The sequence below is a fragment of the Mus musculus genome, chromosome 1 (genome assembly GCF_000001635.26).
Source record: "Mus musculus strain C57BL/6J chromosome 1, GRCm38.p6 C57BL/6J".
NCBI classification, from domain to species: domain Eukaryota; kingdom Metazoa; phylum Chordata; class Mammalia; order Rodentia; family Muridae; genus Mus; species Mus musculus.
In genome coordinates this window covers 164,930,966-164,950,266 of record NC_000067.6, presented here as the reverse complement: position 1 = coordinate 164,950,266, position 19,301 = coordinate 164,930,966, and the positions used below count along the sequence as shown (strand labels likewise).

The following is a 19,301-nucleotide window of genomic DNA, read 5'->3' as shown; positions in this document are numbered from 1 at the left end:
CACTGAGTTCATTGCTATCAGAAAACTCTTTTTCTCCAAAATTGTGCTGTGCTTAAATATTGCTAAAGCAATCATCTGGTGTCAGACTCTAGAAGTCCTGGCTCAGCACCAGTAACGAAATCCAGCTGAACTGATTCTATACCTATGCACACAGGCACTAAATGGACTCAGTGGATCTTTTTTTTAAAAAGAGAGAACACTTGAAGTTTAGAGACAAAAGTGGTAGGGGGTTAGTGGAGGATCAGAGGGGGCGTGGAAATAGGGATGGATTTGATCAAGATACTTTATATGCTTGGTGAAATTCTTCACACTTGATCTTAGCCAAAAAGCCGAGAAGCTTGGTGAAATTCTTAATGAAAAAAATTAGAATTTTAGGCTTAATAAAAATCTTAAACTACAAAAAAGAGATCACTCCAAGTTGTCAAGCATGGGAGTCATATCTGTCATCCTAGAATCTGGAAGGCTGTGGAGGGATGGTTGCAAGTTCAAGGACAGCTTGAGTTACATAGTGAGAGGCTGTCTCAAGATGAAAAAAGAAACCCAAAACAAAACTGCAATATAACAAAATGAAAATGAAAATAAAACCCAGACAAAAAATGTGATAGTTACTCATTACTTTACTCTTTCCACCAATAATGCCTATACTCATAATAACATAAGCGTGTTCAAATCAATCTTTAGTTCTCTGTTAAAAAGATAAAATGCATGAGAAAAAATTACAGAAAAAATATTGAATCAAGTCAATAGATAGCTTAAATTCATTAAACAACAATATAAATATAAGAGTCTGAAAGAAAAGGAGAGATGATTATAATTATAGAATAAATAGCTAGAAGAGTTGAATGCAGTACTTTCTTTGGAGCTGAGAAGCAGTGTGATAATTAATCTCAATTTTCAACTTGATGAGATCTAGAGTTAGCGGGGCCATCTGTGTCTCTGGGCTTACCTGTGAGAGACTACCAGACTTAGGTTAATTAAGATGGGAAGACCTGTCTACTGTGGGTGGTAGCATTCCCTTAGCTCCTCGGCTGTATAGAAAGCATAAAGTGGGCTATACACAAGCATTAGCTGTTTTCTCTTTTTGACTATAGATGTGGTGGTCAGCTGCTTCCTCAAACTGCTACCCCTATGATGCCCCTCTGTGATGGACTGTACCCCGAAACTACCTTCCAAAACAAAGACGTTTCTCCTCAAAAAACTTTTGTCAGGATATTTTATCACAGCAACCTAAAAGTGTAACTAAGGAACTAGATGAATCAAACAGTCCTATTTTCATTATAGATTCTTGCTTTAGAGAGCTATTTGACATTTTGAAAACCATGTTCATGCCCTATAATGAAAATCTTTGAAGTATATAGTTAGGTTGATGTGACATTTTTTAGCAACTCTAATCTATTTATGCTAATCAGAGCTCATTTTTCTAAAGACTCACAAATAACTTATTTACTAATCTTTCCTAGGAGCTGGATCAAACTGAATACCATGATATTCTGGAACCTACCATACATTTAAAAATAGAAATAATATTCAATGCTTTTCATCTCCTTTCTATGATTTTTAGCTCATATTAGATTCATATAGCAACAATAACAGCACAACAGAGGGGCAAGTGTTCTTGAGGCATCTCAAAGGCCCACATATATAAGAAAGAAGAAATAAGATGGTCAAGTTTCACTGGTCTAGTGGATCCATATTTACAAACTGGCACAAATTCAAATTTTCAGTTACTAGACCCAAACATAATGCCTAGAGCAGCGTCATTGGGTCTTAGATGTATTATGGAAATCAAGGCTGTTTCACATCTTGTCAGGGAGGGATTGGGTTTTACTTAGAACTTCTTCCATAGGAGGAGATTTGCCAGGAGTTATGAGGAGCACAGGACAGGAAGAACAGTCATGGCCTGGAACTGATTTGCTCAAGTATGGAAGGGCAACAGCTTGGCAAATGTTCTCTTCAAAGGGGAAGAAAGAATTGAAGATGGGAAGAAGAGAGGAAGGAGTTGTGGATAATTAAAAAAAAAGTCTATTGAATAATTCACTGCATTGCCAGAAGTTCTGGAGAACTAGCCTAAGAAAGCAAGCAGCCATCACTGAACACTGGTCCAGCAACACTGAATGCCACTGGCCCTCGGCAACAGCTATCTATCTTGATGGTGGCACTACATCTTGAAAGTGGGCACGGTAACCATGAACAGTCTCTGACTTTCCCAACCACACTTCCATTCCCAGTAGGTTTAGTATTTTAAAAAGAAGCAGCCACTTGATGAAGTCTGCCTTGAATCCAGAGAGTTGGGAGGGAAATGATGAGCTGATTTTTTGTTGTTGTTGTTTTTTAGCTTTCTTTATAGAGATGCATGGTCAAGTCTTTGTGCTTTGATGTTATTCAGAAACTGAAAACTAGAAGAAAGGAAGACTAGGCAATCAGGGAGAGCTGCTATTTTTGATCAGTCATTTAAGAAGAGCAGTGTGTTGTCTCTCCTTTACTGAATGAAGTTGGTGATTTTTCTCACATGGCATGATTCATAGAAAGTACTCATTCAAGAAATTTCTTTCCCAGATACATTATAATTTTGCATAAAATTAATACTATGAAGGGATGGCTTGGTAGATAAGGATGGTTGCTTCTAAGCTTGACAACCTTAGTTTGATTCCTGGGGTCCACGTTTGAAGGAGAGATCTTACTCCTGTAAGTTGTCCTCTGACCTAAACACACATGTGGGGGGGGGGCATGTGCCTCCATAAATAAAATGTAATGAAAATTATGAGATAACATGAACCAATGGAGATTGAGACCTGAAGACACACCAAGAACAATTTTAAGTATTTTATATGTGAAGTATTTTACCTCATTTAATTCTTGTGGTAGCACCAGATGATATTTAGCAATATTACTTGTATTTTACACAGACAGAGAAACTGAGGCACAGAGATTTTAAGGCATCAGGTGACTCACAGAAAGGCCACACAGTTATAAAATTATCAAACCAGATATGAACATCACGGTCTTGTTCTGGAACCTGAGCTCTTAACTGCTGTGGTAGGTCACCTCTTAGAGATAGGGATTTCATAAATAAGCAACATAAATAAGCAACATAAGTACTAAATAATTAATAAATTACAGTGTAAACCGGGCATTCTGGGGTTTTTATGATTCAATAGACTTCTTGGTTTTAACTGTTTGTTACTTTCTATGTCATATATCTAGGAAGTAGATAAATCAGGTTCTAGATTGTTCGCTGTCACTTTCCTTCATTCACCCTAAACTGACTTAGTGAAGTGAGTAAACAATGGTTAACCCCTTCCCAGCACTGGGAGATTAGACTCCATCCTGAGGTGACCATTGCTTTTGTCCAACCCTTCTCTTCTTCCACCCTATCCCTCTAGCTCTCCGGAATATTTTCTTCTTCCTTCCTTCCTTCCTTCCTTCCTTCCTTCCTTCCTTCCTTCCTCCCTCCCTTCCTTTCTTTTTTTTTTTCCTTTTACAAGATTTATTTATTTATCTCATGTATGTGAATACACTGCCACTCTCTTCAGACACACCAGAAGAGGGTATTGGATCCCATTACAGATGGTTGTGAGCCACCATGTTATTGATGGTAATTGAACTCAGGACCTTTGGAAGAGCAGTCAGTGGTCTTAACTGCTGAGCCATCTCTCCAGCCCATATTTTCATCATGTTTATGTTCTGTGACTGTGTGTCGAAGCTGTCTCCTTGGGCATAACACCTGCCTGTGGAAATTTCCCATAGCAGAACTTCAGCGCATGTGCAGCTGAAAAATAAATTGGGCAGCGTACAGGATAGCAGCAAGAGTCCTTTCTCACCTGGGTCCCTGGAATGGAGAATATTTGTAGCTTTCTGTGGTGATTCTGTATATACTGTTCTTTACACATGAATTCTTGGCAGTAAAAGGTTAAAAAAAATGCCTACTATTTTTGTGTTGTTGTTGTTGTTGAAGATTTAAGTTGTAGGATTTTTTAAAATTATTTTTAATATTTTTTACAGTCCAGTTGTTATTCCCCTCCTAGTCCATGTAAGGATTTTATTACAAAAATAAATTGTATTTCCCTACCTTACTGATTCTTAGCTAAATGAAAATATATTCTTGAATATTTTCCCCTTTTAAAAATTTTCTGCCTCAAGAGTAAGCCTTTGTATATGAATAGGTTGTTTTAACTTCTACCTGTATAGCCTGGCATCAGAACTCACAAAAACCAATGGAGGCAACAGGCACATGATGACAAGCAACCTGCCCTTATTGATCACTGATGGGAGAGACAGCAAGAGGCAGCTGGAGAAAGTTTGGCACACGTGACTAAGTTCAGCCTCTGCGGAAGGTCTGACGGAGGTCTGAGCTGAAGAGCCAATGGTTTAGAAAGTATTCATCACCACCAGTGATGACATTTCACTGAAGCTTTGGTTACTCTCAATAAACCACACAGACACACTGTGGATTCCACTAATGTGATTTGGTTAACTCTCAAGACAGTGTGTATCAGTGTATCAGCAAGACTTTGTAACAGAGGCTGCATGTGTGTGTGTGTGGTGGTGGTGGGGGGGAGAAACATACAGAGACACACAGAGAGAAACAGACACAGACAGGCAGACACAGAGAAACAGAAATAGAGACAGAGAGACAGAACCAGGAAGTCAGAGAATTGAAAATGATACACAGAAGTGGTATGAGCTGCCTCTATGCTGTCAGCGGGGTCAGCGCCATTCTCTCGGGATGAACCAGGCTTCAGCAACACTCACAGTGCTCACAGTATGGTCACTTCTACCATGGTTTTATGCTGCTTTATAAAAAACAACCTCAGGGCTGGTGAGATGGCTCAGCAGGTCAAAGTACTTGCTGTGAAGCCCAGTGATGTAAGTTCAAGTGTCAGGATCCATAAGGTGGGAGAAGAGAACCAATGTGTGCAGGTTGTCCTCTGACCTTCATGTGTGTGCAATTGCATGTTCCCTGTCCCAAAATAGATAGACGATAGAATAGATAGATAGATGATTGATAGATAGATAGATAGATAGATAGATAGATAGATAGATAAGATAGAAGATGGTGGCCAATACTTTGAATATTTAAAAAGCTGCTCATACAGTGTCATTTACAATTGGCAGGGAGTAGCTAGGCTGGATAGCCCAAGCTGCACTGCAGATCAGCATTTGACTTATTTTGAGGTTTCTCCCAGCCACATGCATTGAAGTATGGGGACAATGAGACAAAGGGGAGTTTAAGAGGTTTTCTTTCTTTTTTAAATTTAATTCAGTTTAATATTTTTGTAGAGATCAAGTCTAAGACTTTGTGCATGCCGAACAAGCAGTCTTCTAGGGAGCTTACCCTGTCTCGGACCCTGAAGGGGCTGTGGTAAATAAACAGATGATCCGTGTTCATTGAGCTTTTACTTCGCTCCTTTCAAGAGCTGGTTCTGTCTTCTGTGGCTGGGAAGGCAAAACAGAGGCTTTCGTCTTCTTGTCTCCTGGAGATATGTTTGGTGGCAGTGGTTGGTTTCCTGATTTGCACTGAGCCCTGCTGATGGATGTGCCCGGATAGACCTCTGCATCAGGATATTGCCCATAACTCTGCTCTGTTTACCCATTTATTAAGGACAGTGAATTATCTGGATAACGTCAAGGTCTATGGATGCTCGTATGCTCTTTTCCCATCTCCCCTTATAGCCGGTTATGCTTGGAAAATATGTGTGTAAATTATCAGCAAGTTAAACCACACAGCATGAATGATGGTGGTGGTGCGCCTGCATCAGTTCTTAGGAGAAAATGACAGGAAAATCGGTTCACTTGCATTTACTCAGTCAATCTTTACTGTATTCCTACACATGAAGAATGTGAGGATTTGTAATGAACAATGTCTTGTTTCTCATAGTCTTCAAACTTATACATAGAGAGAACAAAAAACATATACCAAACTCAGGATAAAACTGTCAGGCATGATGGTAAAATCTGCAAACGACAACCAAGCAGGTGAGCAACCTTAGGAATGGCACAGGGACTACAGTTGCCTGAGGCCCTGGGAGGGTGGGCTTCGGACTGGATTATCTGGGGTTCCCATTCAGATTCATTCCAATATCATGTACCCTTTAAGTTAATGTATGCACTCTCAGAATCCTAGGCTCTATGTAACAAGTTACTGGTCTGGGGGCAACTAAGAAAACATCTGCCATTAGTATTTAATACCTTTATTATATTCTAGTGAAAAAATACTGAAATTTTTATACAAATATAGAGGAAGGTCATTTAATTAATCTGAAAGTTGGGTAATTCACGATATTTCATGGCCTCATAATTCTACTGTCGAAAAATCCTGTCTTTGTGACTGATCCTTTCACTGGGAAGATGGAAATGTCCCCAAGCTTGGAGTCAAAAGTGTCCAGTGAATGACATGCAAGTCCTCCTGGTATTTCAGATATGAGAAGGAAATCATGTTTGGGGAGTTAGAAAATCACAGTGCTGGCTGAGATCAAACTGTCAACCATGATTATTCAATAAAATAAAACCATAACCTCCAATGACAGCCACACATCAGTCCCTTGCCGCTGATGTTTCAGTTTCAAGTCTAATGGCTTCAGTGTCTGTCTTTTGGTTTTAATCCCTGTTGTTTATTGAGCCCACCCTAGCATCTTGCACACTCTGTTCCTAACTGTGATGGCTGTGGAGTTGGACGGTTTTGATTCTCTTCTGGCTACCAATTTTGGTGGCTGAGCCAGAAGGATGCAGACCTCTGTTTTCACAACTTAGGAGTCATGAGACTGCACAGCTTCTCAATCAAAGAAGGGTATGGAGCACACTGTGGCATTAACCAATAATGCCAGCTTCAGGTCCTGCCTGGTGTGCTTTGTCACAGACAGACTGAATCTGTTTGATACCCAGATTAGGAAATCTAGAAATGCCTTTAGTAATGGTCCACAGTAGATTTTGTGTCTATGGCATTTTCTATGTTAGACAATGAAAATTTAGAGGCTGGCTAAGTTGTTAAGCACGCAGGCTGCATTTTCGAAGGACCCTTTCCAAGCAGCTGTATGTGGTGGCTACAGACTGTGTAACTCCAGGTCCAGGGGAGGCTTATACATCTGGCTTCTATGAGCATCTGTACACATGTATATAGACACAGACATATACATGTTATGAATAATAAATAAGGAAATCTAAAAGAAACTCTGCTTGTCTGCTTAATATTAATTTCTTGACACATGGTTTGTTGGCTTAACAAGATAGAGGCAAGCTGCCTTTCTTCCTCCAAACCTAATTTCCCCCAGAGACAGTTACATTGATTATATTTGTCAGCATTTCTGTCTGGACTCTCTAGTGACCTGTGAACAACAGACAATATAACCAATGATGCTTTAGGCAGTTTCTGGGTGGTGGTAGACACAGTGTTTCCTCTGTTCTCCGGAACTTGATGGTTCCTGGGGCTGATAATTCTTGCCTATACAAGGCAGAACATTGTTTGGATATCTTTATAACCATGAGGCACTCCAGAAACTTGTGTGGTATTTTGGGGGCCGTGTATCTTTCTATTAAGAAATCAAGCTGAATGGGAACCCATCCAATGAGCTAGTGTCTTGCATGTTAATATCACAAATATTTGATAATTTCAAGCAAATGAATGGGAATAAATATACAGATAAGTGAGAGCTAATAAAAGGCTTGAAATGTGAGTCTTGGCTCTCACTTGAATCTCCCCATCACCCTCCCAGCCCAGCCACAAACTTTCAGAGATCTCAGCTGTGAATGCCCTCTCGGTTTTTCTTACCACCTTCCTTCTTTCTATACATTTCACAGAGTTGAAATCTTGTTAAAAGTAGCTGGATATAATAATAAATACAAATCAGCAGAAGTTAGAAAACTTTTTCTTTTTTAGTAAGGAACTAGATGTCCAAAATAGTTTTGGCTTCAAGGACCATGCGATTACTCAACACTACCATTGTAATCTATGGGCATCCAGAGCAGATATGTAATCAACTGTGTACTACTTGGTTCTAATGAAATCCGCTTTACAAAAAAACATTAGGAGGAGGCTGCTACTGTGCTATGTTCGTCCTATGAGCTCACTGCAGTTAGCATCTGTTGGTTACAGGCATGTCTAACATAGTGACATAACAATGTCACTGCAATTCTATAATTTAAACAAATCCAAATTAGTCAATATAATTTTACATGGTTGACCATCAGTGATTTTTTTTTCCTATAAAACTTTCCATTTCTTTGGAGAAACATTACTTCTCTTTTCACAACATCAGAGGTACAATTAAAAGGAAGGAAATCAGACCGTAAAGTCAGTTTAGCTCACTTACTCTTGACAGTTTCTGGAACAAGCAGCTCCTCTGGTAACAGAGTAAGATTAGGAAATTTGCTAAACCCTGAGAAACACAAGAAAGGCAATTAGATGTCACCTGGTACTGTAAAGTCATAACATCATCATCATCACCATCACCATCACCATCACCATCACCACCACCACCATCACTACCACCACCACCACCACCACCACCACCACCACCACCACCACCACCACTGCCATCATGGGAAACAGTAGCAAAAGTAGGATTTGTTCTCAGTCTGTAGAATTCTACAGATACATATGCAATCCAACCGACTTCTGATGCATATCAAGTTCTTGCCTCCACCTGTGTTGCAATCACCACCTAGTTCTCTCAAGTTTCTCTTGCTCCAGGGCAGGCCGTAGTCTGGACATCAATCACTACCGTGTTTAGTGATCCACTCATGATGTGAAATTTAAGTGTGACTTTAGGAGACAGAGTCCATGCTACTGATAAGTGTTATGAATGTGTTTCTAGTTGATGTCTCCCATGAGTGGCTGTTGTAGTCGATAGACTTTGAGAAATGCTAGGCTGGCCATAGTTTGCTATAGGACTTCCGGGTCTTTAATGTATAGTTCTATGCATCATACATTCACAATACAAAAACACTCCAAATTATTCCATGATGTTGACAAACTCAGTTTGTAACATAAAGATGGGATTACTACATCACTGAAACCCCAGAGGTTGAAGGATTCCTTAACGTCCATTTGTGGTAGAACTTTACCAGTAGCCATCGCCTAGACTTTCTCGTTTTCCTCCATTTTTAGTGAGCTATCTTCATGATTAGTCACCTTCTTAATGAGAGAGTGAGTGTAGAGAAACTTTGAGTAAACAAAGTGCTCTGTGCCCCAGAGATTTGAGGACCTCTTTCCTCCAGATGTCAGAGATTTCTCTTTAATAAAAATTCCTGCTCTAGATCTTAGGCAAGACACAGGGGAAATGTGTCCATGTGCTTAAGGCTGATCTTTTCAGTTAAAACATTCATTGAATTTTGTTGGCAATGTATGAGTTTCCCACTGCAAACAGGGTATATGCATAGGACCTTAACTTTTTATGAATTCCTAGCATACTGTCAATTGAAATTTAATAGAAACATAGTTGTGATGAAAGCACTTACCTAAAGAAATAAAGAGAAATGGATAAACAGTAAGGAAAAGAGTTCATAAGATATTCACAAACGATTATTAACTTTACAGTTGGGACAGCTAAGATCGACCAGCAATGAGGAATTATCTATTATCTATTACATATTTGTTTGCAGTGACTAAATCGATTTATTGAAATCCTGTATTGGTAAGGATTAGAGAATCAGATCCTTTTATATCTAATTACAGCAGGGGTGTGAATTAAACACTATTATACTTAAACATAAAGCCCGAGTTTCATATGATAATGTCAGAATATATAAATTGATTTTATTTTTTGAAGGGATAATAATAAAATAAAATAAGGTAAAACAAGTTTAACACATTGGACTAGGACAAGACAAACAAACAGAAGGAAAGTAACCCAAGAGAAAAGCACAAGGATTAGAGAATTCACACATTCAGGAACCCCAGAGAAATGCTAAGCTAGAAGCCATAATATTATGCAGAAGACATGATGTAGACCTGCACAGGCCCTGTGCATGCCTCCTCAGTCTCCGTGAATTCACATGAGCTTTGATCATGTTGATTTAGAAGGCCTTGTTTTCTTGGGGTCCTCTCTCCTGTTTGGCTCTTACACTCTTTCTGTCTTCTGTTCTATGGGGTTCCCTGAGCCCTGAGGGGAGAGGGCTTTCATATCACAGATTTGTCTCTATAGATCAGTAGAGAAGCCTTGAGCATTGACAGCCGTCTTCCGGGCAATGTTACTTTTACAACATTTAACCTTTCCACAGCAGCCTATCTCAGATTAAAGGGAGACTTAAGCAAATTTCCAGGAGGAATACTAAGGAGATCTTTCATGATAAGCACAGAAAGCTTTCAAACTCATGCATTCTAATTGATGTGTGGTTGTGGGTTAAGAAGGAACAATGGGAAGACCCTTCAAAAGGGCCTGCCTGCACTGTGTCCAAGGTAACCTGAGAATACAGTATGACTTAGTAGCTTGGCACCGGAGTCTGGCAATCGTGGGGTCGAATCTTCCCTCCTCTACCTCCTTTAGCTTGGCAAGAGCAAGTGGGTGACTTAACCTTTCAACTGCTACAAGCTACAGCTTCTCATCTATAAAATGTAGAGAAGAATTCAACTTAATGCATCATATTTCTTGAAGAATGAAACTGGCTAATACCCTTTAGGGTTTACCAAAAAGTTCCACACACTGTATGGCCCTTACATATGATATAAGAAATCTAGAGTCATTGAATGCTGTAAGAGAGCGTAGGATGGTTCATGTATACACTGGGCAGACTTACCTAAGAGAAAGGAAGATCTCTCTACAGTGATCAAGGCGTTACAACTCCGTAATGGGGTTTTGACCAGTAGTACTTAAAAACAAAACAAAACAAAAAACCCAAAACAACTTTTCTAGGGGATGGGAGGATAGCTCAGAGTACTAGTGGCCCTTTCAAAGGTCCTGAGTTGATTCCCAGTACCCAGGTTTGGTCGTTCATACCATTTGTAATTCCAGCTTCAGGGAATCTGATACATGGCCTCTGCAGTCAGTTACACACACACACACACACACACACACACACACACACACACATGCCAATTTCTATAGAGTCTAACCTTTCTTCATAGTAATCATACTACATTTATCAGAAAGGACATAACCTAATTTTTTTTAGGGGTGAAACTAGCTATGACTTAAGAGCTAAGACACAGGAATATGCTTCAAAGAAAATAATTACCTCACTCATCTTCCTTTCATTTTCCTTTAAAAAAATAAGATTTAAGTACACAATTAGATTCTTTGTTAATTAAGTAGCTAATTGTTAGTCATAATAGGCAAATTTGGCAGGAATGTCAGACTTTATTTACTCTTTGTTCTGGACACAAATCTTGATTGCATTTCCCAGTTATCTCCATACCTACATTATCTATCTCTCCCTTCTGTCCTTATTTAAAGATGGCACCAGGTAAGAGCTTCTCACTAATGAAATTCAACCAAACAATACACATCACTTCCTGGTGGTTAAGATATTGTGTTTCTATGCTGTCTTGTCCTTCAGGCAGCAAGAGATGCCATTACTTAAGAGTAGAAGCAGCCTAGTGTCCTGAGCCACTTTTTGTGGGAGAGCCTCCAAAGCAGACAACTGATTAGGGGTATTTGCATTTATTTTTGTTTCAGGCTAATCCAAATTATACAAATCTATGCACATCATCAACAGTGGCCTATGTGTGACCTTATTTATTACATTCAATGAATTATATTGCACAATGTACCACTGATTAATGTATTTTCAATTAGAGCACTTGAAGACTCAAAGATATTTTGGTGTGTTTCAAGTTTGGAACTAGAAGCAGAGTTTCTGTACCTTGCAACACATGAATATTTTTTGGCTTTGTAAAACAATGGTGAATTTATCTTCAACTAGTATATCAGTTTCTTTTCTTCCCAGTGTGTTATAGAAATGTGTATCAATTTCTGACACTGTAAGTGATCTGACACTTTGTATCTTTGGCATCATAGTATCAGTATCAGATTTACCAATTTTTATCACTTGCCTAAGAAAATATGGAGGTTCCACAGTCACCTTGATTTCCGTTTTCGTAACTGTTACCGATAAGATGCTTCTTAATTTTGATGCTCGCTTGCCATAGGTGACTCTTGTCTTACTTGTTTCTCCATTGCCCTGTAGCAGAGAATCTGCCACATGATTTGGCCAACACAAAGTGAAAGATCACTAAGAACTTCCATCTTGATACGTTAAGGAAAAGGTCAGCCATCAGTGACATTGTCTATATTTATTAAAAACATGTAAAGCCACAGAACAATCTTTGTACTTTGTTACCATTTTTATATGCTTTTTAATTTGTGTTTTAAAATTAGAAACATAGTTACATGCATTCATCATAGGCAACATGGTTTTGAAGTCTATTTCCCTTCTTATGGACCGACCGCATCGGTTAACTAAGATATGTATTAGGTATTACCTCACATGGTTACTTTTAAACTAGAACATTTTATATTCCCTCTTATTAAAGAATGAATAATATTGTTACTGTACTCATAGCATTGTACAACAGATTGCCTGCAATTATTTCTTCTGTCAACTGACAGTGAGTGTCCTGTGACAAGTGCCACCCCAGTCCCTCTCAGCACTTGTTGACCATCTACTCTCTCTTTCTATAGGAGCAGGTATTTTTTTTTAATTTAATATGTGAGTGAGGTTATAGAAAATTTGTCTTTCAGTGCCTGGCTCATGTCACTTACCATAATACACTATAGTTTCATTGATCACGTTTTCAAGATCAAGCCATGCCTTGATGGACTCCATGTTGCAGTTATTGCTGATAGTGCCAAAAGAAATGCTGAAGTACAAATCCTCCCACAATCCTGTTTTTCATTCTTTTGAGAGAGGTGGGATTGCAGGATCACATGGCAGTTTTATTTTTTAGGTTTCCTGAGCCCTGCCACCCCATTCTCCATATTAGTTATATAGTAGTTTGCTTATTTGTTTATTTATTTATTTATTTATTTATTTATTTATTTATTTTTGTGAGACAGGATTTCTTTCTGTAGCCCTGGCTGTCCTAGAACTCTCTCTGTAGACCAAGCTGAACTCATACTCAGAGATCAACCTGCCTCCAGATGCTAGAATTAAAGGTGTTTGCCACACCACTCGGCTAAGTAGTTTTAAGTTTTCTGAGGGCTCCATACAGTTCTCTATAAGGGTTATACTAACCAGCATTCCTATTAACAGTGCCCAAGACTTTCTCGAGCGAGTCTAAGATGCCATATTTGTATTTTAGAATCGGGACAGCATAACAGCACACTCATTAGTCCATATGAGGCAGGAACAGCCATTTGAATAGCAAATGTGTTCAGGGTTTAAGTGGTACAGTTGTAGAAAGAGCTTAAAATACATTCTGAGAGTGCAGATGAAGTCTGCTTGGCTTGACTGGCATTAATCAAAAACTTCTTAGAGATTAATTTATGATCCTCATGGAAATATAAATTTATTTTATATCTCTAATATTAATGAAAAATCTTATAGAATACAGAGTATCAGTAAGCATATTTTATTGACAACTATATAAACTAAGAAACAAAACTAAAATGGAATATCAGAAAGGTTGGTATAATCGATATACTTAATCTCTGTTGGAGACATTGCAAATGAAAACTATATTTTGGGAAGATTATATAAAGGTAGCAAGAGCTACAAGTACAGCAGTATGCTTTCTCCCACTATCCATCTTCCAAATTATTAATGGAATCAGGCCAGATTATACTATTGAAAAAAATAGCCTTAGAGCTGTATCTGTGTTGTAGTAGCAGAGGAGGCTATTTAATGCATGAAAGCTTGCTCAAAGTACAAGAGCAAAGACAGAAGAAACAGGAGCAGCTATTTAACTTTTTAGTTTGCTGAAACAGCAATTGTCATGATCATGATTGTGTACACGAACACCCTTAGAAGGGAGACTTCTGGAGCTTTTATTCTATTTACTTACTTGTATGTATGTGAGTCTACCTGCACCTGTAGTCAGGTGCTCATGGAGATCAGAGGAGGCTATCAGATCCCCTGGAGCAGGGCTGATAAGTGACTGTGAAGGGCACAGATGCGGGTGCTGGGGATAGAAGTCTTTTTTTTCTTTCTAAGATAAGATTGTAGAACAGCAATAAGCTTAACCAGACCAGTGTATGTCTGTTTCCCCCAACCAGCAAGCATGCATAGAGATATGCTGTTGCTCCTCCTCCTGTTGAAGAAATGGGTGCAACCTGAGCAAAGCTAAGGAAGAAGGAGATGAAGAAGGAGAAGCCAGAACAGCAGCAAGCTCTTTGCTTTCCTGTGGAGTCAGGCAGGGCCACGGGGGGCTGATTTGTGGTTGTCGACGCCTTCAGTCCCAGGCAGCAGGTGGGATGGACCACCGTGACCACACCACCTCATTTCCTTTGCCCAGTTATCACACTGAGCCATGACACGGACTGGCTTCAGGATGGAAGATCCGACCTTAGCTTCACAACTGTATAAAAAAAAAAAAAGACAACTACACTTCATCTCATGCTCACATTTAGTTTCAATGACACATTAACCACACAGGGAGAAGAAAAGGCCACAAGGTCTCATGTTGGTGTGAACAAGGCAAAGGAACTTGTGTTTAAATTTAAAAAAAAAAAAGAGAGAGAGAGACAGAAAATATCATCATCATTGCAAAGACTTTCCGTGATTCCACACCCACCCCGAAAGCCCCTCGCAACCCAGGAAGTGTGCTGACCATTGAGGGTAATAAAAGGGGCTCCTGGGGAGTCTGCTCCACATTCTTCTTGCACAGCCCAGCAAGACCTCAGCCATGAGACTTCTCCTCCTGACTTTCCTGGGAGTCTGCTGCCTCACCCCATGGGTTGTGGAAGGTAAGCTGAGCAGATATTAATGGGATAAAGAAGAGGTGGGCTCATATGCTAGGTTTGACTTGGGTTTTGATTAGAATAACTGCTTTCTCCAGGTAAGCCTCAAACTTCATATACAGAATGGGAAGTGCTAATTTCAACTCAGATAGTTTGGACTCATGTTTATTTATTTAAAGTTGAATATTCTGTCTATATATCTCAACACTGTGAGCTGAAATTAAAATGGAATAATCTGATTTTTTTTTACTGATGATTACTTAAGCACATTAAATATCCTTAGAATGATATTTTTATTAATTCTGGCAATGCTTGCAAATGAGTCTTGCTTTTGTTTACTTAAAATTGATTTGATAAATTATCAGACTCTTAGAGTTTCTTCACAGTGGGGAATGTGCTCAAAGGCATATGTTCAGAAGCAAATCAATGCTTTCTACTTGCAAAAGACAAGAAAAAGGTGACCAGAAGTTCATAACTTCATATCAAGAGAACCAATATTATTCTCAACTAAATGGAGGAGTCTGCCAATATTGTTGAGAATATTATAACTTATGATAGAGTTCTTGAGTTTGTAAGACAGCCTTTGATACTGAGAGTAACAGATAATTCACAGTGACAAATGAGCCTGGAAGATATTCCCAGGTAAGATGCAAAAGCACTGAGCTCATTGTTCGGCTGATGTTTCCTAAAAGGTCACCTTTTCCTACTGGCTGGAGTTGACTTACAGATCTATTTGTATTCTGTTCTGCACACTTAGACTATAATATTATAATTTTATCAGAGATTCTACATGGGCATAAAGGGAGTAAAGGAAACAGGCTGGAAATCCTTGACATTGGGTGAAAGCAGGAATATTGACAAAGAAAAAAACCTTCAAGGATATTCTGTTAGGTTACATGCTGCTAAAGGAATGGCATTTTGAGTTGACAGGTGTCCTGTCCGGCTGGACTCAGGATAGGGCAGGCCTGGAGGTGGTCTGTGAGAGCTGGAGGAAAGGTGGTCTTGCTCTCAGTTTTGCAAATTTTCTACTCAAAGGAGGTTTGGAAAGCTTTGGTGGTTTTTAGTGTATGCCAAATGGGACAAAAGTAATTTTTGCTTTGACTTAATTCTGCAAATGTTTTAATAGACCACCTAACATTGCTGAGAAACAGCAAGTTTCTAGGTATAGAAGACAATAGGGCTCTGCCAGCCTTGGGTAGCCACGTGCACTTGACACGTAGAAATACCGTTCTTAATAGTGATGGAAAGCTGAAAGAGACCAGAATTCCTTTTTCTATTGAGTCCAGAGTAGTTCAGCATAGGATATTGGCTGGGTAAAGAATGTTCAGGTTGGCGTTGAGAATGAAGGAGAGGAGCCGTAAGAAAAGCGGCGCAAGCAAACAGTCTCTAGTTGCTCATCATGGACAAATGGCTTCCTGTGGTGGCAACAGCAGAGTTCATCCTTGATCGTTATCAATGATGACTTGAGATCCTTCTGCAGCTGTGAAGCACATAGCAGTAGCTCCATCTAGGGAGAGCATTAACATGTCAATACTTTGCTTATTTGGATTTTAACCAATTCCTAAGTCTCATGGGCTCTCCTACGATATCTTTCCTTGTGCAATGGAAGGTGGAGTTATGAACTTAATTGGCCTCCTTGGTCCATCCCTCTGAGAAGAAATCCCGAGGAAACCCTTCCATACTGCGTTTCATATCTGACTTATAAAATGGGGACACATCTATTTGTTCAGTCAGATGTGAACTGTACTCTGCCTTGAATGTTATCTTCCCCAGTTCACTTGGTACCACGTTAATCTTTTACCTAATTCACAGCACAGTTAGTAACTGAAATGATTTGTGCTCTCTACTTTCCTGGCTCCCTCACTGTAGCGTGTACCCCATAAAACAGGGCCAGTGCCCATCTGAATCAGTGCCTTTGACATTTGGAACACAAAAGGACACCCTAAGTAAGTGGCTGTTGAGTGTGTCCCTGGGAAGCCTGCTGTCATAATTGTCTTAATGAAAATATACAAAGACCAACACCAACTTGTTACTGTTTATTTGTTTTTGACACAATGTTTCATTTTCACAGTCCGGCCAGGTCCCAAACTCACTATGTAGACCAGGCTGGCCCAGAACTCTTAGAGAGCCGCCTGCCTCTGACCCCCAGTGTTGGGATTAAAGCCAAGTACCCCCATGCCTGTCCACCTTGTTACATTTACTGTGAAACTCCTCAAACAACACTACTGATCTAACTTTTAAAACTAGCCAGCCATTTACCATAATCTATAATGCACAAGTGACTCGGGGTGCCAATATGAATTATTTCCCCAAAGAAGCAAGTGGCGGTATACTTTGATCATGTGTTAAAGTGATTTGATAAATGGTTCAGACCCTGCCACTTGTTGAGTTTAAGTTTTACTTGTGTTTTCTTTTGCTTTTCCTAGGTGTGGGGACTGAAGTCCTAGAAGAGAGTAGCTGTGTGAACTTACAAACCCAGCGGCTGCCAGTTCAAAAAATCAAGACCTATATCATCTGGGAGGGGGCCATGAGAGCTGTAATGTGAGTGTCCACTCAAAGCTATAGCTTCTACTTCAAAAATACAGTAGGAAGAAGTGCGGCTCTCCTCTAGAAAAATGGGTCAGCGTGGAGGAAATCTTAGCTTAGTCAGTAGCTCGTCCTCTTTATCTTGTCTTCTTACTGTCCCATCTAATGACAATTATTTTTTTTAAGATTTATTTATTGTTATATGTAAGTAGACTGTAGCTGTCTTCAGACACATGGGAAGAGGGTGTCAGATCTCATTATGGATGGTTGTGAGCCACCATATAGTTGCTGGGATTTGAACTCAGGATCTTTGGAAGAACAGTCATCTCTCTTGAGCCATCTCTCCAGCCCCCTAATGACAATTATTGAAAAAAAAGAAAAGAATAGGACCCCCTTTTCTTCTTTTGCTCAGTTTATGAGTCTGCATACAACACAGATGAACATTGTATCCATTTCTGATGGCCACCCCAGGCTAGGACTTACCCAAATAGCCACACAAATGTAGGATACTTAATATGTAGAGTGCCACACCTTATATGTGGCTGTACCTCATAGGAACACACTCAGAATTCGCTTACGTGTTACCCCTGTCCTCCAGAATCCTGTCTGCAGAAGGAAAAATCTCTCTCCAATGCACACTTACCGAGTTTCACTCTTAGAAATGCACATAAGTCATCTCCAATTCTCCCCCAGAGCTGAGTTGTTCTAAATGGGAGAAGGAAGCAAGGCTGGAACATGGAACTAGATGGTCCTAAGAGTTCAGTTTCCCTCCAGTATTTGAATTACAGTTACCAAGCTCTGGCTGTCACCTGAAGATCTGTCTTCCTTCCTAAAGCAGACAGCAGAATGAAGGTGCTCATGGATGGTTCTGAAAGATGGCTTCTTCTGCCAAATTTATGCACAAATCCTCTTTCATCGGACAATATGGCTAACATTATGTTTTCTTTACACTATAGTTTTGTCACCAAACGAGGACTAAAAATTTGTGCTGATCCAGAAGCCAAATGGGTGAAAGCAGCGATCAAGACTGTGGATGGCAGGGCCAGTACCAGAAAGAACATGGCTGAAACTGTTCCCACAGGAGCCCAGAGGTCCACCAGCACAGCGATAACCCTGACTGGGTAACAGCCTCCAGGACAATGTTTCCTCACTCGTTAAGCAGCTCATCTCAGTTCCCAAACCCATTGCACAAATACTTATTTTTATTTTTAACGACATTCACATTCATTTCAAATGTTATAAGTAATAAATATTTATTATTGATGATGGCCCTATATTTGATTTATTATATAAAGGGAAAGGTTTTCTTTATCATTTGTTTTATTTCTCTCTCATTGATCTCTCTGTCTCCTCTCTCTCTCCTTGTCTCTCTCTGTATGTCTGTCTCTGTCTCTGTCTCTCTCTCTCTCTGTCTCTCTCTCTCGGACCTCAGATCTCCACAATGAAAAACATTTGGATCAGTGTTTGCTAGAGTCGGAAGCTGCCTCCATCGTTCTTAAGTTCAGCTTGTAACAGTCTCCAAAAACAAGTTACAGGGTTTTGCTGTGCCAGTGACAACGCTCGATCTATTTCAGTTTCCTAGTAGAGTATTATTTATAAAAGTGTTGAGAAATCATCCAGCTGTCCCCAGTTCCCACTCTGAGGGATAACAGCTCAGAAAGAGGCTCTGCTCAGGCTTGACTTCAGGCAGAATCTCTTACCTCTTGGTAGGCTGTTCACGTAAAAGTCAATGCTTTGTGAATTAGGCAATAACCTCCGGTTACCATTGTCTAAACTCCACGTTGCTACCTATGGGCTCCTAATACTCCCAAACATTGTCACATGGAACCTCTCTCAATGATCTGGCTCCATTTTATGGTTCTAGTATCCAAGAAGCTGATGAAGAACAAGAACTGGCCTTATCCTTGTAGTTGAGTTGAAGAATTCTGGAGGAGACATTGAGCG

The 19,301-nt window shown here is 39.7% G+C and overlaps 1 protein-coding gene across 1 annotated transcript; it reads left to right on the top strand.

Annotated features, from left to right (window-relative positions):
- Positions 1 to 14,744: 14,744 nt before the first annotated feature.
- On the top strand, positions 14,745 to 18,623 carry Xcl1 (chemokine (C motif) ligand 1). The gene is made up of 3 exons (NM_008510.2): positions 14,745 to 14,837; positions 17,258 to 17,372; positions 18,314 to 18,623. Exons 1-3 carry the CDS (start codon positions 14,777 to 14,779, stop codon positions 18,480 to 18,482), a joined length of 345 nt encoding a protein of 114 aa, NP_032536.1. The 5' UTR covers positions 14,745 to 14,776; the 3' UTR covers positions 18,483 to 18,623.
- The last annotated feature ends 678 nt before the right edge of the window (positions 18,624 to 19,301 follow it).